The 23961-nt window shown below is 35.8% G+C and overlaps 1 protein-coding gene across 3 annotated transcripts; it reads right to left on the bottom strand.

Annotated features, from left to right (window-relative positions):
* Positions 1 to 23168, bottom strand: LOC117229500 (uncharacterized). 3 transcript variants are annotated; one of them, XR_013032944.1, is made up of 7 exons: positions 23016 to 23168; positions 22268 to 22319; positions 5140 to 5198; positions 4517 to 4854; positions 4020 to 4328; positions 2409 to 3614; positions 1 to 2340 (listed from the first exon to the last, which is right to left on the bottom strand). XR_013032944.1 is itself a non-coding variant. In XM_033486014.2 (6 exons), the coding sequence occupies exons 1-6, from the start codon at positions 23083 to 23085 to the stop codon at positions 3606 to 3608; spliced, it is 837 nt and encodes a 278-aa protein (XP_033341905.1). In that variant the 5' UTR covers positions 23086 to 23168; the 3' UTR covers positions 1 to 3605. The 3 variants fall into 3 exon arrangements, 2 of the variants coding, with proteins under 2 accessions (XP_033341905.1, XP_033341907.1); XM_033486014.2 differs by having other exon boundaries at positions 1 to 3614; XM_033486016.2 differs by lacking the exon at positions 23016 to 23168 and adding an exon at positions 22437 to 22571 and having other exon boundaries at positions 1 to 3614.
* Between the last annotated feature and the right edge of the window lie 793 nt (positions 23169 to 23961).

The following is a 23961-nucleotide window of genomic DNA, read 5'->3' as shown; positions in this document are numbered from 1 at the left end:
TTCATATTTATTTCCCATATTTTATTGCACTTTCCCAGAAAGAGTACATTTTTAACATATTGTTTAATCGAAAATTGGAAATATTCGTACAAATTACAGATATCTGGAATATCAATGTCAAGGCAATACAAAACATGTGATTTTGTAGTTCCATATGTATCACTTGTTGGAAGACCAAATCTTATTGCTAACATGGGAAAAAAAGTAATATGCCATGTCGTATGACAAATATACTGTCTAGCCTCTAAAGACCGAAACCCTTATGAAGTAGTCTCTTTGAGATTAAAGTCAATTTCACTTATTCCTAATTTGTTAAAGCATTCCCAATGTCATTTTTAGTTTTCTCTGGGTGTTGCTTTAGCTTCGTAATATGTCTAGAAGGAGAATTATTTCTCCTGTATAATTACAGATCTTTGAATTTTCAACATGTAAGGAACGACATTATATATTGAGCATTTATGTTATGTTATAATAAAAAGTTCGAATACTGCATACGTTATGCGCGCGTTAAATAAAACAAAGTTTTAATCGCATTACACCAAAAGTTTTATGAGCAACATTTAATTTCGTTGTATATAATAAGCATTCTAACTAAATTTTGAAAGTAAAAAAGTACAGATTTTTTTGAAAATTTTAATCTATGACACATTCTTGATGAAAAACAACAACATTGATGAAAAATATTGTGGCATGAATCCTTATTTAAAAATATGAAAAAAATGTGTTACATGCCACTGTCTCTGAATTAAATATTTGAGTGTTTTTATGAAAATTAGTGAAAATTAATTTAATGCGCGATGAATGGCACTCTAATGAGACAAGTGGTGTAGGATTTAAGAAAAATTAAATTGAATGAAATTTAGAAAAAATTCTCATTCTTTCTAGGCATCTATAAATATTTTTAATCTACCGTAAAAATATTTAATAATTATGTGTCAGGTATTTTCTTACGTAAGAGATTTTTAAACATTTAATTAATAAAGAGAATTCGTTTTTTTTAACTGTAGAAAACAAATATAATTTTACATTTGAATGGTCTAATATAAGTTGAATTCTTTTATGAAACCGTTAAGTATCGCTAAAGCATGATAAATGAGAAAAGTGAGAAATGTTACATTTTAAAAGTCATTGGAAAAGAAAAATTCCTTGGCAACATTGTTTTATAATAATTCGCCTAACTGCTAAATTTCAGTCTTACTTTCTTTGGATAAAAGCCTTACTTGTAAAATGACCATTGACAGCATATTGTATGGGATAAATATCTATTATTTCTGGGATTAATATTAATTTTACTTCGTTTCCTTAAAAAATTCTTTTCCACTGACTTAAAAAATTATGGAATTTTTATCACTTGTTATACAAAGATATTAATCAGTTTCAAAATTGTAATTCTATTTAGAAGATTATTAATTCATTATTGTATATGTTTCTGACAAAATAACAAATATATACACAAGGAATGTATATCATTCAGATAAAGGAGATATCATTATATTCAATAATTATTTAGGAGCAACAAAATTATTAATAGTTCTTATTTAGTATATTATTGCATGAAAGGTGGTCATGTAACTCGTTCCTTACACTTGGGAGCCTTGATTAAAAATTCCAGTATATCAATGCTATCTGCATGGAATAACTCAATAATGTAATGCAGAACTTAATTATCAGAATTACAATTCTGAACCGAATTTTTCAAACATATTAATTAATCTGTAATAGTCGTGAAGCTAAATCTAAAATTCTTTCTAGGGAATGTGTTACCGTCTTAGTTGATATTTCGCGAATTCAGACATTAAGTTGCGTAATGTATTAATTCGTTGGCCGACGCAAAATAGTTCACATGCGAAAATATGAAAATGTGTTTGCTATTTGATTATCAAAAATATTAAAAGAAGTTATTATTGCAGTAACTGGAATTATAATATCCTATAAATTATGTCCTATCTCCAAAATGAAACATAAATATATCCTAAGTTTTGCACTAAATTATCGAGACATCCCTTGTATAATATAGTGCTTAACAATGATCCAAGTATTAATGACTGAATGGCAAAGTGTTAGTATGTTTTTCGAAGTCGTTTCTCGTCACACTAGAAAGTTAGTTAATGGATAAAACGTTGACGAGATAATATTTTTACAAATGTTTCGCACACACATGAAATTATTCTGTTTCTTATTTATACTAGTATCATAATAATGTACGGTATAAATATTTGCTTACGTCTATTTCGATGATATATTGTTACTGTATGCTTTCATCCTTCTGCACAAGGTAAGACAGAAGATAGAACGTACTTGAAAACCTGATAAAAGTTTCTTTTTTTCCAGCTGCTAACACTACAACAATAATAAAGAATGCTGATTGAGCTTAATTACTGTAACTATCTATCATTACAATATTATACCTGTAACATTAGCACCATATCTGTATCGCTTTGTCAGTGTGTTGCATCCATTATTGTAAATGCTTATAATGCAATTAAATTCTCTACTTATGCTTCAAAGTATACCTAGTTGTGTTTCTAAAATTCCGCCTTACGCGTTGCTTTACGAATAAAAAACAAAATGAGTGAAAAATCCTATCAGTTGACAGGTATTGCGTTCAGCATAGCGCAGTTCGATTCTTTTTTTTTGTATCAGAACATTGTAAATATATAGCGCATGGAATGTACTAAAAAGATATACATATTATTTGTGCTGGCGTCAAGAAATTGATTAATCAACTATTCGAATAAAACATTTAAATAAATCTATCGTTAATTTGTGTAACAACAGCAGTGCTGTGTAACACTATCATATGAATGCGCATTGAAGAGCCTCTGGAGTCCTGAAAAGTTTTGGAATTTTATAAATTTCATTCTGCACGTTACTACTTTGGAATAATACCATAGAAATCGACGTAGAAAAGGAACTGTACGAGTAACAATATTAATTGTCCCGGAAATGAAAGTATTTATAAATAAGAATTATACTTTCCTTCCAACATTATGATTACTGAATTTATTGTTCGAACAAATGTACTCAATTATTTGTCTACTCGAAGAGAAATTAAAAAGTTTGAAGTACGTTGACATCACAATTTTCATAAATCTAAATATACATAATCTGAAACTGTATTTGTTCAGATCCAATTACGTCGAACATGATTTTTAAACCGATGATGATACTTAACAAAATTCCAGTGATTACAAAAATTTTCTAGTGATTGGGACGATATTTTGTGTTAGTATAAAATGCAAATAGCTACGTAGCATCTAATTTTTTTGTACAGTAAGAAATGTTCACGATTCTAAGTACTGAGACATTCAATACCAATAACAGAATAGAATATTGCCACGATAACCGAGATAATCGCTGTTTTCTCGGGTGATAAGGATTTAAAGATTAAGAGAACATATAGTGCAAGTCTGAGCGATACAATGCGCATGGAGGTGCGACTGATGTGTCGAGGACGTTGGCGGTGGTGGTGGCGGAGGTGGAGGCGGTGACATGTATAGCCACCCGGCACCGGTTCGCCAGACGGTACCTGGTGCAGAGGAGACCGGATGCAATGCATTGGAATTACTTCCGGATGTTATGTGCGAAGTCGGTCCACCCTCTACTCACATTACCTACGATGTACAAACACTTTTGTAATTCTTCCATTAATATTAAGGTGTGTTCTGAAACATCATTGTGAAGATTGTTTGACAAAAGGGGAAAAGTTTACAAGACTACGTTCCATGAGATTAAAGGACCTATTAAAAACACTTATACAAACCAAAAAAGGTGTAATTTAGTATGAAAAAGTTGCAATTCTATTACGTAGTTTCTAATGTAATAAAAAGGTAAATGCAATATGAAATTAAAAGACAATTACAAATGAAAATCTGCCTAATGTATCTACATTAGAAAGCATAAGTCAAATCAGGTAGAACTTTGATCGTTAATTTTGTTACGTGAAGAATCATCCTCTAAATTACCTGTCTGCTGCCTGTATACGATAAAGTGATTACATTTACAGAAAATTATGTCACCTGTAAGATCTGACTGGCTTCAAAAGCTGTTCCAGGTAATAATATCACTGGGCTACTGACGTGCCCGCTTTCCACGCATATCATATTTGGAAATTCGTCATCGCCGAAGTCGGGGATGTCGCGGGCCTTCTCTTGCCACGGATTCCACACCACCGTATCCGGGAAATTGTACTTTTGCACACGCATTTTTCTACCAGACACAACGTTGGTGATGATGTGTTCCGGTTGCGTGTTTTGGTAAATTCTATCCGTCCATTCGCATACCGTTACTACATCGCGGCCCTCTTGAAAGATTTGGTTGTCTCTCGTCTGCAGAAAGAGTATGCACATGAAATATGTATATAAGATCTGGGTAAAAAGTCTGGTTTCGCTTTCATGGAGGAATAGTTAAAGTAAAGTTTTGGTTAGAGAAAGGGGGAACGATTCGGGGTCTTACGAGTCTGTTAAAATAGAGGAGCTTAATAAATGGTAGAAGATGCAATGCCAATTGTGCATACCTTGTCGATAAAAGTGCATCCGTGGAGACCAGTGATTTGACATCTCCTGACGTCCGGCACTTTAAAGTAGGTGTGTAACAACAAGTTAAAGCTAAACGTGTGATCTTTGCTGGGGTTGTACACGCCGATGTTAAAGTGTAGTTCCTTTTCTCGGAGAATTAGTCTGTACGTTAACCTAAAGGGGTAATTCCACATTGAACGGGTGAATTCGCTATCCATTATCGAGAATATTGCCTCAACGTCACCGCTGGGTAATCGTTCGGGTGACTTTTCCACATTCCAACGGATGATTCTTGCGAATCCATGGGGTGGCCCGAACGTCCATGCTCCGAATTGCGCTAATCCACAGAAAATCAATGGACAATTAATATTTTGCACATTACGGACCCAATCGTCAAACAACAATGATAAAAGGAATATTTTCAGCTGGGAAAATAATTTCTTTAAGGCGATTTTCATTGAATACTATCTAGTTTTGCACAAAAATACAATTGAATACATATCTTTAAATAGATGATCTAAGAGTAAATCATTGAACAGTTTGCATTATATAAGCTGAAACAAATTGTTTAATGTTTATCGCAATTATTTCGCCAAGCTGTTTTTTAGTGGCGCGTACTTACGGAAGACAAATGGTATGCCTCCTCTAATAGCCTTTTTTCCGTCGAATACAGCTTGCTTACTGAAACGTAGAAAGAATTGATGGTTGATTTAAGTACAAGAGAACACTTGATTAGAGATTCGTACTTGTAATCGATTTTGATTCTTTCGGACATTTGTATTCTGAATTCGTGCATTTACATTTACAGGTTCCAGCAGCTATTCATGTTTTGTCACCGAAAAAACCATGTTTATTATTATTGATCATTGCTACTCGACGCTGTTATATTTATAGCTCAATGCTGATTAGATAATGAGTTGTATGTTTTTGTACACGTTAGAGCGTTGAACATCGTTAGACGGCGTATTTGCATTTTGAAACACGATAGAGGTGTTTTCTATGAAAGCGTTGCAAAGTGCGTTTTAGTAACGTTGGATGAATGATTTCACAATTTTGAGAAATATCTGGATCGTATTATTGTGTTTGGTATTTCAAAATGTATGCAAATTCAAACAGAGTTAAATGATTTCCATTCGTCAATATTATTAGTAAAAAGAGATGTCTATTATATTTTGTACTTTATAATGTTACAAATATTCTCAAATTCTACAATGCTCTTTCTGTAAATATGCCTTCATGTTATCAACTAATGTAATTCAAATATTGTGAACATGTGACATAACATTATATTTCAGAACTCTTTTATAATTATCCATGAAGATGCAAATTTTCCAAACTTCTGCAATCACCATTTGCTCTAATTTCCTAGCATTTTTCGCGTTGTTCATTTAATAATGTTTCTTCTAGTTCTATTGTTCGTCCGTTTCTCATCGTTCCCTCTTTGTCTCCCGTCTTTTTCCTTCCGAATGCTTTTACGTTTCTCCTTTTCTGCTCTGCTCTTCCTCGTCTTTTTTAAAGATCTACTTTCTTTCGTCTTTTACTTTCTTCATGTATGTGCAAAGAGAAAGTATAAAGTTCGGGGGCGGGTACGCGGTAACCATTAGTCAATGTTGTCAGGGGCCGGGAAGACGACTCTCAAACGGAATACCATCGGGGAATCGTGTTCGCGTGGAATATGCGTGAAATTAGGATTCACATTCATACCTAAAATATTAGATCGGTTCGACGAAACTATGCAAAGATTATAAATTCCACAACAATCCCATTAATAATCATGGACCTTCTGTTTTTGAGGTAATCTTAAATACGAGAATGCAATTGTTCTCATTTAACACTTCCACGATTGCGCTAGAGACCTCAAAAATGTTCATAAAATTAAGATATTTCATTCTATTGAGCAAAAATTACTAAAAAAACTCATATGGTATCAATTACTTATTCGTACCTCATGCAAATCTGAATAAAATTAAGCAATCAGTTTTAATTTTTCATTAATCATCCATTCGATCGTCAATCGACTGAATTTAAAACGGGGAGATCTCCTCATTCGGTTGGCTAAGTGTTAAGATAGTACTTAGTTCAGATGCGCGAATGTAAAACTCTATCATCACAGCAAACAGTGATTTCCATTTCATGAAAACTGTAAGCGAAAAAACACTTGGTCGACTAACAAGTCGACATTTGTGACTTCTACAAGTCACATTTATAAATAGTTGCAATCAGTTTCTATAATATTCACAGGCGAAGAGATAAGTTGCGATACAACCTGTCTAAAGCAAGTAGAAATGGCGTGCAATAGACAGACAAAGTCGGCATATAATACACAACACGTGTCTAGATACGTGTTCAAATACTATTTCCCTGGAAATAAACTTTCCGGAAAATTCATTTCAGATTTTTGATCTCCTTTTCGCACTCTGATCTTGACTCGATTAACAACTTTGTAGACATAATCTGACGAAGTAGTATTTGATGGTAAGTGACCTCCACTTGTTTTATTATTCCAGTACGCATCTGTCGCAATAAATAGTGGGTTCAAGTGGTTGCCAGCTTGTGAAAGATAAGTACTTCGAAAATTAGCTACATCCGAGACGAAAAACAATCTACACCGTTGCTTATCAGCCCAGTACAAATTTTTATTTCTGCATAAAGATCTACAGTCTAATGATAGCTAACACTAATTCATCGAATTAGTTACGCAACTGTCTAGCAAGATAGCGAATAGTCTAGCAAAAGTACTGAGAACCTGCGGCATGAAAGAAGATGAAAATATTAATGGCTATGATGAAGCACGACTACTCGATCCACTAATTCACTTATCTTCTGAACAACTTTATCTTATACAGTGGAGTATTCTACAACGAACGAATGCTATAGCGAACAGTTTTTCTCATTAAATCAAAGTGCAGGAGAGGAAATACAATAAGAGCAGAATTGACGACTTCTCTGCTTCCTCTTCTTTGTAATTTTTTATAAATTGACACGTATGTCCAATTTGTGTGTGTGTGTGTGTTTGGGTGTGTAAAGTTTAAATATAATTTAAATTAAATTTATAATATGTATATTTAGTACAGTTCTTATATCTTTTTGTTGAATTTTATCTTATTTTATGTGAAATCATTGTATCCAGTAATAACTGGGCTGTATATTTGGTAATAATATTCGATAATGTAATTTATCAATCAATATCAATCAAACATCTTATAACGAATGGACGTTATAACGAACGATGTTCTAGAACGAATTAGTTCATTATAAGATACCGCACTGTACTATGTTGACCAAGAATCGACTGAGAAAACAAGGTTTTATTAAAATTTACAGATGCAAAAGGGGATCAAAGAAGCGCCATGATTAAATTGTCAATTTCGTTTCAGCAACCAAACTACGTTGACTTCGTGCGATTTCTAGGGGGAGGGGAGTCAGCAACCGAACAGTGAACACGTCGAAGGAAGACCAAGGGCTTGCAGCAATTATCGACCGGAAGATCGCGTCTTGACTCTCGGATGCGACATATTCGTTATCAATGCGTCGCGCGAGGATATCGTCGCATCCTTCGAGTCAACAATGTAATCTATTTTCCTGGATGCGTAAACTGTAGTAGGTGGAGGTAATCCCATCCGTTTGCACGATCTTTCGAGGCGAATGGAATATATAGGAAGGGCTTGAGGGAGGAAAGGAGGGGGCGAGAAGAGAAAGCCGAGGAGAGAAGGCGAATTGGAGAGAGATAGAGAGAGGGGGGGAGAGAAGGAAGGAAGAGAGAGAGTGAGAGAGAGAAGGAAGAGAGAGAGTGAGAGAGAGAGAGAGAGAGAAGGAAGAGAAAGAGAGGGAGAGAGAGAGAGAGAGAGAGAGAGAGAGAGATGAAGAGAGGGAGCGATGTACCACCACGAAGTACAACGCGGTGGTAGGAACGCGGCTGACGCCAAGCAAAAACGATCGGCGCTGTCTGCCGTGCTTTTTGCAGGCATCACAGTTTCCAACCTCTCCTCCTGCTCGTTTCTAGCTGCTGTTATCCCCCGTTGCTACTGCTGCTCCCTCCGCTGCTGCTCGTGAACGGCACCCAATTCTCAACGCGGTTACGCCTGGTATGCTACAGAATGCCCTTTCGCGCAGAGTAAATCAAGAAAATTTTCACCAAAACCACACCTACCGATCGGATCGAAGGAACTATCTCGACAAATGATCGTTTAGTACTTTAGCTAACATCAGGGAACTAAAAAAAACCAGGACAATTTTTATCTGCGTCGATAATGGTAGACAGGGGGACCAATAATCACTTCGCGCAAAGTAAATCGTGAAAACGTTCATCAAAATCATGCCTCTAGATGGAATCCAAGAAACTATAACTTAACAAAAGATCATTTAGTATTTTGGCAACGATCTGGAAACCAAGGTAGCTGGCGCCATATTTATTTGTGGGGAGAATTGTTGACAGGAAGACCAATAATCACTTTGCGTAGAGTAAATCAAGGTAATGTTCACGAAAATCACGTCTCTTGGTCAAATCCAAGATATCGTCTTCAGAAACGATCATTTAGTATTTTGGCAAGCATCGAGTTATTGAGGAAGCTGGGTCCATTTTTATTTGTAAAGAGAATTGCTGATAGGGGGATCAATAATTACTTTGCACCGAACAAGGTAGACAAGGAAATCTTCACCAAAACCGCATCTTTAGATCGATTTTAAGAAACCATCTTGATAAACGATTATTTAGTATTTCGGCAAATATCGGGGAACTTGTTATATGATTGTCTGGTTACATGAGTGATGAATTGTCAGCTAAGTTCTCTATTACATAAACTTTTGTTCGAGTACACGAAATCTCTACTTTAATTGATAGGGTGTAAGAATAACTAGAAGCGCTATGAAGTTTCTTGTGTATACGATACGATATATGATATACGTTTCTTGATACGATAACATCCCCCAAGAAATGATTCGATCATTCTGAGGAAACGATCGTCACTGACTACGGTACAGAATTATTGATGTCCATTTCAACTCGTACTAATCTTTTTGAGCAATTTCTTTGATATATTTGTGTACGAGCACCAATTTAGCTTCGTTTTAGAATTTATTGAAACGCTTCGTCACGAGTTGACGAAATGTTTTCACTGACAAAAACTTGCTGTACATTTCGGTCTAATTAGTCAATTGGTAAATCCGCCACTGCTATGGCGACAAAATTAATTTAATCTTTAATTATATCGTGCTACGACAGATCTTCGATGATCCAACATCACTGTTCGATAATGTCTGATTACACTTCTGAACTGATGAATTAGACTTTAGACTTACCTAATTGAATGTATTAATTATGAATCTGGAATTGTGTTCGCATAAAATTCAATCTTGCTTCAGTCTCTAGTAAATGAGATGATATATTAGATAGAACCCAGCCGTTTCTCAATCAATTGAACCTTTAACATTTCTTTTCAACATCTTATAGATCGAATCAAAGAAAATCAATTTCCTATAATCACGTTTAAAGAGGTTCGAACAAAAAACGTTGCACATAATATACGTTTAAATAAGGTTGTATAATGAAGCAATGCAGACACCCATTTTTTTTCCTTGAATTTATTTAGATCGGTAATCTCGATTTATTAATAACGCATTGCATAAAACTTGTTAGCACTGCATAAATATAGGTATATAATTATTCAGATGCTCGATAGGCAGCAAATGAATATTACACAATAATACTGCTTTACGTAGAATTGAAATCTAGAGCAGTCGGAATTGAATTATGTGAATTTTAAACGTCGTCGATGAGGATACTCATGTACGACGCATCGACATTTCGTGATATCAAAATTCATCTCCCCCGTAAGTGTATAATTTTTAATTCTGATTGTGTACTACGTGTCAATAAAAAAAACGCCGATGTTATCGTTAATTGATTGCGTTCTGTTTATAGAAAAAGAACCATTAGCTTATGAATCCGTAATTTACGAGCGTGTCCGGGCAAGGTTAGTGCTGTCGCCATTACGGTTATTGTTCAATCATTTTCGAAGATTTAATGGGAGAATATTTAATCGATAATTTCCAATTCGATACAATTATCTACGTGTGCTATAAATATAAATAATACATACAAATTCGTAGTTTATGAATCGTTTCAATTTTGTTAACGATATTCCTTCTTTTCAAATAACTTCAATGCAGAAGAGACGTTCTATACAAATTAGATTATCATACACATATATTTTTCCTGTTTATTAAATAGTTTTCAGTTCTTGTAAAATGAATAAATATTTCCGAGCCTCGACTAAATGAATATATTAGTAACATCGGTTAATATTTCAGGGCAAACTTTATTGCTCGAGCTTTCAAGACTAAAAACTCGTGTAATTAGTAAACGTACGGTAGGTTAGGTTCTGTAAACAGGTTTAAACACGACGCGGCATTTCCAAAACACTTATTTCAAGAAATGAGTAGAAGGTTGAGTAAATAAGAACGTAGAAGCACTTGAAAAGCCACTGCTTCGAAAACATGAGTGCTGTAATTGCACATGTGCGCGAATTCGTGCGGAATACTTTATCAACAATATAGTGTATGAACTTTACTACTTTTATTCATTCATTTATTTATTTTATTCCGACATAAATGAAAACGTGAAGGAATTTGTTGTAACACTCCGTACGTTGATATTACGAAAACATGTATGATATTCTTTCAAGATTAAAGAGCTATGGTGGAAACTATAAAATAATAATATTTTATTATTTGCAATCACTTAATTCTAGCGTCAACCTTCGACAGAATGAACAAATTTTGTAAGAATATCATACATGTTTCCGTAAAATCAGTGTACAGATTGTTATAAAATATTTCTTCTTGTTTTCATTTGTGTGTTCAGTAAACTTATCAATAACACCAAGGAATATCTATTTTGTATGCATATTTATAGTTCAGCCTTAATCATGAAAATTATAATCTATAAACATAAAATTTCTTCATTTGATAAAATCTAATCTAACGTATCACACTGATGACAACCTCGTTATGCGCCGTCCCTGTTCAGTCCCCTTAATACTCAACATCGTTCAGCCTTTATTTCTCATAAATTCAGTATTCTATTGTTCAGCACGGTTTATTTAAAATGGCACCCGGTGCATGTACACCGAGGTTCCAGTTTCCCTACCTTAACCGTGCGCTGCAATAGAGTTTTTGCGTTGCTCCTAGTTGGAACGGCTACGACAGCGAACTACTGAATGATGTCCAACGTGTACGGAAAATTTACAGAGAGAATTAACAATATTTCTCTTCGAAATTTGAATTATTTTAGTTAATATTTCACAACAGATAAATAAAACAGCAAACCTTAATCCCCTAACGAACAATAAATTATTTTTCCAAAGAATTTCACGCTATACCTACTAGAAGTACGTTAATAGCATTTCTTTCGTGATTGCATTTGTTACATCTAAAAGAAGTCGTAGACTCGATAAACAATAAATTATCCAATAACACTATACCTTACCGGAAGTGCATTAATGGCTCTTCCAACAATTCCGTTACACCTAAAAAGAGATTAATGATTCTGTTCTAAATACAGATCATGCAAGAAGTGATGAAGAAACTATGTCGTTTAGAACAAGCCACTGGCTGGCTACTGAAATTGCTACCGATATCGAAAAATTCATTAAACAGTCTACATCTTTGCAGGAAACAATAACTTATGACTAAATTGTTATTACGATCTATCAAACATCAACAAAGTTTGTTAGAATGTACGGAACCCAAGAGTCAGCAAGATCTTCTCTATTCTCATATTATGAAAGCGTGATTTAACGAAACACTTTTGATAACAACTTTTCTACCTAGCGAGCGGTATTTACTGTAACCAAATTTATCAATTCCTTGTGTGTTAATGAGTTCTTTTTATTAATTGAACAAATAAATAGAGTTATTTCAATTTTGTATAACTTTTATGGACTCAAGCGTGAGGATCGATTTTTCGACTGTCACAAATCACCAGACGTTGTGTGGATCTTATAGGAAGTTTTAAATTATATAATCTAAAATAATGGGATAACTTTTACTCTAAACGTCTGAAACGGCGATTGCATGCAGCACAGCTAAACCAAAATGAAGATTTCGATGTTCCGGAGATTCTCAAAAATGTTTGAGGATCTCGACATTCTCGACTATCAAGATACTTGAGAACGATATCGCGATCACGATATTTTCGCGACGGTTGCGCATTATTACCAGCTACCCATCACTGCATAAAACCTGCAATTTAATCAGAAATTATGTAAACCGAATGCAACATTGCAGACGTTTATGCAAATTCCGATTTTGTATAGTGTAGGTAGGCTAGGTGACATCGTCGGAAGTCGAAGGACAGATCAACGTAATTACGAACGGTCACATCGGATGTTACGAGCGAAGCAACGATTCCGTTCGATTACAGAACGCGTGAACATCGCGGACCACCGGTTTCCTCGAGTTCGACGTGGCTACCCGGTAAACACGAACGGTGGTAGCTCGAAGTTTCGACTGGAAGCTGACAGTTTTTGCGTTTTCCTCTTTTCAATGGTAACAGTACCGCGCCGGGGAGCATCAGCTACATCGGCGGCCGCTCCCCTATAGTGGAAGCAACAGCAACAGTACAGCCAGCGCCAGGAGAGAGGCAAGCAGGCAGGATTAGCAAGGCTCTCCTCTCCCGAACTTCTCCTCTGCCAATGGTTCCTGGCGCGGTGGAACTTTGTTTAACTAAGGCGGGCAAGAAGCAAACCTATTTATACTAGGTCGGACACGTTTACACCGGGTTGCCTGCACCGTGGCGACCATTCTACGCCACGGACTTGCCCTCGCCCTGCGAAAACGTTCGTGCGGAACTACGACCGGAGCCGCGATCCCAACAGCTGCTGATAAACGAAAACGTTTACGGTAAAAAATCGTATAGCCGCACGAATTTTCCGACGTCATCGCGACCATAAACTCCCGACAATAAAACGACCGATATCGACGGACGACCCTACTTCAACGAGAACTTATACATACGCGACAGGGTAGTTGGGCGTACTGAAATAAGCCGGGGCTCGTTTCGGGCTCGACCACGGTTCGCTTGGGTTCGCATTTATGCAACGGTCGGTAAATTATCAATTATGAATTGATTTCATGAAATAGAAGCTTTTGCTTGATTGAATAAGCAAACCGTCTAATGAAAATGTCTCTTCAACGAACAATGATCATATTGTTGATGAATGACTCTGACTGAATTCGTTAACACTTTATTTAGCGGAAGCCTATTAATAGGCTTCTCAATAACTGAACTGTGGCTCGATAAGAGAAGCTCGATAATTTTCTTTTACATAATAATTTCGATAGACCTTGTTACATTTATATTAATGTAAATAATTTGATGGATTACGAACGAGATTATTGTAGTTTCTGAGCAATTTTTGTTAGAAATTTTTCACTGTTGGTCGTCGATTTTATAAGAACCGTTAGAAAACTGCCGATAGATGAAGTGTTAAATTATGATGAAACTGAAGGATTAAACGTTTGAACGAAATCTAAACCGCGAATCATTATGCAAAATAAAAATTGTCTTGCACTATGATTTCTTTCACAGCTGTATCGATTAGCACTTCTTCGTCCATACTAATTTCCCTACTAGAACGTGGCAGGTTTTGTTTATCGTATGTCTCAATCCAGTCTTATTTCTAGATTTTGGTAACACAAGAATAAAAATTTGGATTGGATTTAGAAAAACATTCATATTTAGTAGATTATGTATCTAAAGACATTTATTTCTTTTCTTAATCATTTCAATGAGTTTGAATTGAATATTTAAGCGATTTTGCATTCAACCTACTTGTTTCTGCCATAAACGCATAAAATCCTCACAGTAATAATGTGGAATGATGCTGGGTTGTTTCACGACGATTGCTATTGATAGAGAGGATAGATGGAGTACACTAGCTTTTTAGAGTTCAATGATGTACAATATTACAATTAATTAACAACGAACACCGATGTATGAAGATTTTCATAATACAAGCCACGTACTTTTAAGATCGGTGTCTACTGAATGCCCGTTTTCGTACATACTATAAAGTCACACTGTATAATATAACGATTCGCTGCAACCAGATTCTCAATTCCTGGCCTCGAACAATGATAATAATGACAATAAAAAACTGAACAACGATAAACACCTGTTCCCTGACAATAATCCCCAACAATGGATAATTGGTCGGTGATTACAACCCGATAATTCCCACACACCGAGCCGAGCTCGTAAAAATTAGGATAATGACACGGTGGAACCACGGCAAGTCGAATTTCGAGGCAAGAAATAAAATCCTCGCGTTGCGCAGGTTCCACTGAAGAAAAGTTCCAGTAAAAAGGGTTCAACATAAAGTAAACAAATTGAACTTCGTCGAGATTAAACATGGAAACAAAAGGTGAAGTAGCGCGGAGTTCTTCGGCCGGGAGGACAATTCAAGCTACGTGCAAAGAACGTAACGGGTTTATTGCGAGATCGCGATAACGAGCGATTTGGCGGCTTTCTTTGGGACACAGACCGCGCCGGTGCATAATCAGTGGGCCTAAGTGGACGAGTGGGCCGTGAACGAGCGAATTCTTCGCGAATGATAGTGTTACACTGCGCTCGTCGCCCTCGTTGCCCGGATTTCAAATCTTGTCGCGACAGCTGACCGGTCGCATGAATTTTGTTAAACGACAATTCACTGGCTCTAATGAGCAGGCAGTAAAAATTAGGTTAACGGCGCGAACGAGCGCCGGCCGTCATTCATAAGTTCCCGGCGAACTCCTTCGGCTCGAACAGGAAAGAAGAAGGGATCACTATTCTGCATAGAACTCTTAATAACAGAACCGCAAGAATCTTCATTGGAAATCGCGTGTCGAGAATTTCTTCCTCTGTCCTCAGAGATCGGAGGATTCGTGCGTTTCTAGGCTCGCAACGCGCTCGCGACCATAAAAAGCGAAGCGTGTGAGCGTGGAATTATTAAAATCAGTACAAAGTGCATAAAAGTCAACGGAATTGTACGTGACTCAACACTGCTCGCTGTGAAACGCATCGGAACAGGCTAGTGCAAAAATTCTTCGCGTGGTTTCTGCCTAAGAGAATGCTGATTCGATTTGGAGCGGCTACAATATGGCTATTCAGCCATATTTCGTAAACGAAATAGTCTCACGAATGTCCAATATGCATTTGCGAAATATGAAATTAGTAATTTTATAATGTTCTTGAAATTAGTCGATATCCTCCGATTCGGGATTCTCAGATTCGGTTACGTTGATTTGCTAATCAGCGAAAATTTCTTGAAATCGTTTTCCAAGGTATAGATTTGTTAAAAAAAGAAGATGAATAATATTTAATGTAACAGTCTGTTGCAAAAAAAGATTACACAGCCATGTGATAAAACACCTTCTTAATGCAGTAACCTCTAACATTCCCAAAATATACAAATAATTTAGTTCAGTTTTAAAAATGTTATTGCGTCTCAAAAGGTGTTCGAACACTTTTTATTAGGAGTAGCATTACACTTTCAAAAAAGATGATGCTGGAATTGTGTTCAGGGATGTACGAACTCATTGCCAAAGCAGCTCGCTTACGATAATATCCTCTGCCGATTAAATAACGACACATGGACGATTGCTTTAACGAACATGCAGCTCAAATGCACATTCACTAACGATACAAAGAAAAAAATCGAACGTTCTAGAATATTTAGAGAAGAAAACTGGTGAATTTGTATATCCGGGCGTTATCATAACACCACTTAGGTGGTGTAGAAATAAAAACAGATTTCGCACACTTGATTCCGCGTGCACCCAGGCTACCCCTTTGTTTACCGGTTGATTTGTTTCGAACAAAGATCACTTGCTGAGGTTTCACCCGGTATAATACCGCGATGGGTTATAGGCTCGGCCATAGACTAATGATCCCCAGGGCCTGCGGTTTTTGCCGGCATTCTACAACATTCCCATTCAACTGGATTCTGCTCTGAACGCTCCACAGCATTATTTTCCGTCTACAGAGCACTGTGAGCCGTGTATACACGCATTGCTCGCTTTTCAAAATTTCGAGTGTCTCGCGTGCGCGTGCACCCTGCTCGCCAAAATCAAATACGCGCACTTTCTGTTTCGCGCATCTTGCTCTCGCGACAACGAGCCGAGCCAGAATCGGCCACGGTTTCGTTCCGACGTTGAAAAAAAGTTTCAAAGCAACGTTCGAGCAATTAATCCGATTGAACGGATTGTCCGAACGCGTGTCGCGTATTACTAAACCATCGAATGGCTATTGCGGGCATGCGATTATTCGGTTCTATCGCTTTCTGTGCGACGCACAGTGTTCCATAGAACAAAAGTTGAACAGTACAGGATAAAGTCTTCTAACGCGAAATATGGAATTCGTGTTCGAAATATTTTTTTAATTTAACCTTTAATTTAATCTTTAATTTTACCTTTCCTTTACTACTTCTTGTTAAATACACAGTAGACACATTTGTAATTTTTTGTTTTACAAAAGTATCGGAGATTTTAAATCGAGGATGAATATGCCAAATACGAAACAATCGAAGCTATAGAAGAATTTAAAGACACTATTGTATTCTTCGCAATTTGTTAAGGTTAATAGAAGAAGGAATCAACCTCTATACAATATTTATTTTCTGCAATTAATGCAGATAATTTTCATTTTGCATAAAGATTCGCAGGCTATTCATGGTTCTCTATTAATACGATCGAAACTGATTCTACGCTATTCAGTTTGCACGGTGTAGATGGGAATATTTCAATGCGAAATAATTTTTTCATTGGAAAACCTAACAGTAGGAGATCTCCGTATTGATGGAGAAAGGATATGGAGATGATCAAAGAAATTGATAGTCAATGACATACAAGACAGAAAAAAAGATGAAGACGGGGTTTCTGAAGTTAAATTAAAAGCTAATTTATAAGGTTCATCGTAATTTAATATTGTTGGATGGTAAACTGTTTGTTCTCATTTTGTTAGAAATCATGCACACGTTAGATTTGTTCGATATTGTTAAGCACGATGCGATCCTTCATAAAGACGAAGCGAGGTTTATGGTTGCGTGGTAGGATAAAGAATTAAAGAAGAACGTGGAATCAATAAATATGAATAAGAAGACGTATTTTTGAATGGAATTTAGAAAATCGAATCATGTTAGACACTTATATGGACTGTGATTGAACGTGTCAATTTTAATTTAATCTATTTAAATGACGGAAAAAAATGCTAATAACTAATCACTAAACACTATACAATATTTATGGTATGATGGTGGTGTCGGAGAATTAATAGAAATTTGTAGACATGCTTTGAACAGGAGGCCCTTTCGATAAAAATACAACTCAGTATGTTTAGGATCATTTATAATTTTGTTCATGATTTTTTTCGCAATATATTCATTAAGGTATTTCTTCCAGAAGCATTAATTTTTCAGTAAACCTTAATAAAACATGTAACAATTTAAATTGTCAGAAACTGAATGGTCCAATAAAAATATTTATACTTTGGGTCCAGATGGACTCTAGTTCTGCCATTCAAGCGTTAAACAAGAAATGATAGAAAATTCTGAACAGTTTGAATGAAACGCACGTTATGACGCGAACTGGTTTCCCATAGAAGTTCTTCTCGAATTTCACGGTTTCGTTTCTCCGTTCAGCTCTTGCGTTAAAGTACACAGATGTTGAACATAGATGAAACTACCATATGAGCACTTCCTGCAGTGGTGAAATCGTAAGAAGGGAAACATCTGTTTTTTCCTGTGCTTCTAAGACGGTTAGCATATTCCTACTTTATCAAACAAATTCAATTTCTTTTACGTATTCAAAATTATATGTTATTCAATGACGCTCGCCCCTTTTGTTCAGATTCATCGATTAATTGCAACGTATATAAAATTATTAGAATACGATTAAGACAAGATTAATAAAAGATGATTGCGAGATCTAGTTGTTCACGATCTTCATGCAATGAATTTTTACTAATTCGTAGAATTTCCAATCGAAGTTCATTTACTTTATCACTGTTTCTGTTCAAATCAAGTAAGATGTGTTTGAAGGTCTAATAATAGAAATTTTCGGATGATCGTGGATGCAATAAATGCATAAAATCCGCAGTCTAATGATGACAATAGCCTGTTTCGGTGACGCGTCACGGATGCAGAGATCCATATCACGTCAGACATACCGACGTAACTTTTATAGCCGTTTCTACGGAAATTGGAGTAAATTACAAGCCGGCTTGTCCACCGTTTTCGCCACGATGCACAATGTCACGATTATGATCGAAGATGAACAAATTTAACTTCGAAACTATTTATATCTGCACTCGAAACCAGCTTATCCAGTATTCGAAAAATTCATTATGCTGATCTATCCTAAGAAACTGTACTTATTAATACACAGAATCAATTTTTCGTTTAATTTTCAGCGTTCTGCATTATACAATTACTAGACTGCGGATTCTTATGCATTTATCGCATGTGCAGCTTTTCTGAATGCAAGAGAACGTATAAATTTACAATGTCAAGCAGCATTTTTATTTCTCTTTTACAACGTTTAATTAATAAAGGAAGCTTTTTTTTAGTTCCATTATATTATTTAAAACTTGTTAAAATTATTCGAAACAGAAATAAAGGTTTATTCAGTTCCTGTTTCTTGCAACCAATGCAGAAAATTGTTATTCTGCAAGATTCGCAGCCTAGTTATGACTACCGGATACTGAAAAAAGGAGGTAGAGAGAACGGTAAAAAGAGAAGGATTAAAATTATTATTATTGAAGGTAGAAGATCTCTCCTCCCAATCATTCGAGTTGACGAATGAGATAAAACTAGTTTTACAAATTGCATGGAACGAAATCATAATTACCGAGTGTGCGACAATCATGAATAATTTTCGAAAATTGCTTCGAAAATGTATTGAAGCAGAAGGAGCAAGCTTTAAACACACTCAATGTAAATTTTATTCTTCAGTTTTGCAGTAAAATATATCGCGGATTAAATTGAAGTGTCCTTATTTTCAAAATAGCTGAATATAAATATACAGATGTAAGATCAGAATTTTCTCCGCACTCTGTTAGAGCTCGATACACCTAGTGCTAAAATAAAATAATGTTATAAAATCCGAACTCGATAGTTCTAGTGTTAAAATAACTATTGGAAAATCATAACTGGATACTTCCGTTACTAAAATAGTTGTTAGAAATTCAGAATTTCGACAGTTCAATGACCCAAAATGGAGTCAGCATCAGCAATTCGGAGGGTCAATCACCGATCCTTGGAGTCACAGTTTTCCCATGATTTTTCCGTGTCGTTGGGATAGATTTCGGCATCCGTAGCGAGAATATCGCCGCGTGTATCCGGAGGAACGGCGAAAGAGACAGACAGATGGTCTCAACAGCGCCTTTAAGTGTCGGAAGAACCGATGACTGGCAACTGGCAAGGGGCCCTGAACCTCGTGTAAAAGGTATGTACTGGTCCAGAGCGCCCTTGCCTTCGCTCCGTCAGTTTTTTCAACGTCTGCTCCCGGACTGCCGCTTTTAAAACGATCGTCACGGGCACCGCGCTTTTACGCGATTCTTTCTTGGGCAGGTGTGCACACTTGTCTTACTCGTCGCGTATATATCTTGGCTCTTATTACTGCGCCGAATAGTTACTACTGTTTTGAACAATGCGCCTATCGATGGAAATCGAAGACACACGAATCTCCTCGAGAGAGAGAGAACTCTTCGCACAGTGGTCTAAAACGCGATTCTAACTGAGCAAAACGATTCTTGTTACACTTCCTTCTACGTGAATATACGTTTGTATTATACACCTTTTATGTATATATCATAATTGTTTATTTATATATGTATTGTATACTTGTAAATTTGAGGTAATAAAGAATTTAGTTATACTGTAATCATAATACAGCTAGAATATAGTTAAATATAATGCTGGAAGTGAAGAACACGAATCAGACTCAATAAAGGTGGGATTACTTTGTATATGTTTGTATTCATGTAATTATAATGTTTTATTACACTATATACATTACATATGTACTTTATATATATATATATTATAATTATGTATTAATAAGTTCAGCGTAACGCTGTTTTTTTTTAAGTACAATATAGACACAAGCAGTAACTTCTTGAAAAGCCATTTTTATAAATGAATATATTTTTGTTTCCTATATATAATTATTATTCGAAATATAGAGAAAAGAATTATTTTGGTCAGCTAGAATTGCGCTATAAACTATTGTGCTTCGGTCATAATTGTTCGAACGCGAGATGTAGAACGTAGCATGACGAGAGCAAAATGATAACTGGATTACTGGATTGCTAGATTGCTTTATGTCGTAGACCGGATTGAGGGAAACATTCATTTCGTGTGGTAAAAGTAACGTTAATATTTTTTAATGGAAAGATTTTCTTGGATTTTATAATCATTTAACTACGTAAAGATTTTGATGTACAATTATCTGTGGATCTTTATGCAATCTCAAATTTGTATTGAGGCTACATAGAACTCTGTCACAATTTTATTTATATTAATTTTCCAGGATTTCCCTCAGATATTTTTCAAACGTAAAACGTAAATATTACACAATCGTGATAATGACAAACGACTGTAAATCGCATTGAATCGAAGGGATCCAAAAAAGGCAGGATTAATTTATGGAAAATGTTGATATTACACTATATGTATGTAGATCCGAAGCAATACGTAATTTAATATTATTTGCAAAAATGCACCACCGGTTGAAAGTATTTACTCATTTACTTGATGAGATCAATGGACTTTGATTTTTCTTTTATACCGTCCTTTATTTATTAAATCGTTTGATGTAAAGCAATTTCACATTCAACCAATGCATGTAAACTGAAAAGAAAGCTACGATGTATAACAAAAGTCAAGCGTAAATCGAGTGAAACGGTTGTTTTCAATTATATTGTCACTTTCTCCGATGGCCATTCCACCATTTTATTGTGGCAACAAATTCTCCCCGCTATCGTAACACTCTATAGCGCTGTAAAGCGATGTATTAACTAAATCTCAATTTTGATGCTTTTATACCATTTATTTTATTTCATTGTTTCGTCTTGAATTTATTTGTAACTAATATACAAAAAGAAACTACTGAAATTATTGAGCTTATAATATTAATGGTAGATACATACGTATGTATGTATAGTGCATCCGTGTGGCAAACTTCCGTATTTTTCAATTTCTCGATGTTTGTTTTACAAAATAAACTTCTGCTGTAGCGAAATTTAATACTTTTAATATCGTACATACGCGGTACACAGTGCCGATCGAATTTCAAGTAAACTTCCTGTATCCGATTTTTATTACGTAAAATTGTTCAATTGGCCCGTGACTTAAAAATATTCACAATTACATATGTGCGAAACAAAAAGAAAATGATCTTGCGATGATTTAACTTGTTATATTTATGTGTACAAAATGACTCGATACTCAACTCCCGTTTTCGAAAATGTATTTAGAAGAATTCGTATTAAAATGATGTATTACGACTTTCAAATGACCTCTACTTCAGAAATCGAATGTTTAAATTCAAACCTAACAATGTTTTCATTTTATTTGCAATATACTGTTACTGCGAATTTTTAGAAGTGCATCCTATCTTTTCTTCGAGAAACAGTGATTGTTATGTAATCGTAAGTAGAGAATATTCATAAGACGAATATCTATAGTATGACTAGAACAAATATCAAAACTTACCTTACGAACAGTTGTTCTTGATTATTCACTCGCCAGGATACCACCGTAGCCCCTAAAAAAATAAAGAAGTTTCATCAGTATGAAAGATCCAGCTCTCTTATTGCCATAACTCTCGAGCATGACAGTGAACTTTTTATTAAGCATTAATTCACAACCGATATGTAACTACCGTCGCGCACGCTTGTCACGTAACTGTCATTCATAGACAAAAATTTTTTAAAAATCTGAGGCCTGTTTACAACAACATCGAGTGGATGTCTCGAATGACATTCAAATTCAACTAATCCCGCAGGACACAGGCGAATAATGCAGAAACAACACCTCGTATCTACGGCAAAATTCGAAGCTCGTGAATATATGCGTATATATATATCTGTATACGAAACCGCAAATGCACGTAGAACTGCACAAAAACTAGAGGTTAGGCTCCCGAGTAAAGGCGCGCACACACTTCGTACTCCCGGATAATATTTGTGAAAACGCGAACCAGATCTGGGAGCGGCACGTTGTCAACGCATCGCGGTGTGTACAATCGAGGACTGCCGGTCGTCTAGCACTGTTTGTTTGACATATTTCTGTAACGATAACCGATGATGTGGAATATACCCTGTCGGGATAAAAACGGCTCGCGCAAAAAAATACTAGGTCGCTGCGTTGCCGATCAACGTTTTCAAAAGGAATGCTGAAGAAGTTTGACGGTGAACTCGCAGATCTGTTCGTTTGCGGTAATTTGTACGCGCGCACACACCGTGTAAATTAATCGTGCAGGTGGTATTGTTGCCCCTGTCGAGCACGACAACGCTAGTAGCCGCTGCCATGTTTGAATCGTGAATGCGCCGCCGGCTCCACGACCGACGCAGCCAACCTTTGTTCAATGCCCCGGCTTCATCCCCACCAAAACGACTTTCACACTTTTTATGCCTCTCGGTCGTTACGGAGCGCTATCTACGTATAGTCCTTGAAACAGTATTACACCGCGATACTCGATGTCGATAAGAACGATTATCCTCTTCGCGCTATTCTGACCCGGCAAAGGCTGCAGATGATATTCAACCCTTTGAACACGAATGGTTATTTTGAAGCGCGATTAAAAATTGTCTTACTGTTTTCTGAAACGATTTTTGTACTCATGTTTCACGTGCATAAAATAAAGAACAGAAAATGTATAGGAAAAAGTTATGACAATCTCAAGCAAGATCGTTGAAATCGGAGGATGATAAAAATATTTTGTTACTGATGTTGCAGATGACATGAAAATGACAACGAGATTTTTAAGATTATATTCGATGTTAGGTATATTGTTATATCTACACTGCAGATCTTACGCATCTATGACAAAATTAGGTGGTTACAATTTAAATGATAGGGGTGAAGAATGAAACATGAAATTAGAGAATAATGTATAGTAGTGACGAGAGAAGGAACAAGGAAGGAGAAGATATTGAAAATAGGACTAAAGATGAAATTAAGGAATGAAGATGTATTATTCAAATATACACGTCATATAAATCGATTGCAATCTTAGAAGAAATAAAGTATACGAAATACTGGATTCTTACTAACAACCCGAAATTTATGAATTATCGGTAACGTTGGATGAGATACGAGAATGGTTATCAGATTTTAAAACTCGACATAATCAGGTTACAAAAGTATATTGATTGTTAAATCTATTCCTAATTGCAATTGGTGAA

Source organism: Megalopta genalis, chromosome 3, assembly GCF_051020955.1.
Source record: "Megalopta genalis isolate 19385.01 chromosome 3, iyMegGena1_principal, whole genome shotgun sequence".
Lineage (NCBI taxonomy): Eukaryota > Metazoa > Arthropoda > Insecta > Hymenoptera > Halictidae > Megalopta > Megalopta genalis.
This window is presented reverse-complemented; position numbering and strand designations above follow the sequence as displayed.

Excerpts from the sequence above, each read along its gene's own strand:
- LOC117229500 (XM_033486014.2), bottom strand. The coding sequence starts at position 23,085 with ATGGCAGCGGCTACTAGCGTTGTCGTGCTCGACAGGGGCAACAATACC. Across the intron at positions 22,320-23,015 it reads CTGCACGATTAATTTACACG|GGGCTACGGTGGTATCCTGG; the intron begins GTGTGTGCGCGC and ends TTATTTTTTTAG. Across the intron at positions 4,329-4,516 it reads GATGCACTTTTATCGACAAG|ACGAGAGACAACCAAATCTT; the intron begins GTATGCACAATT and ends CTCTTTCTGCAG.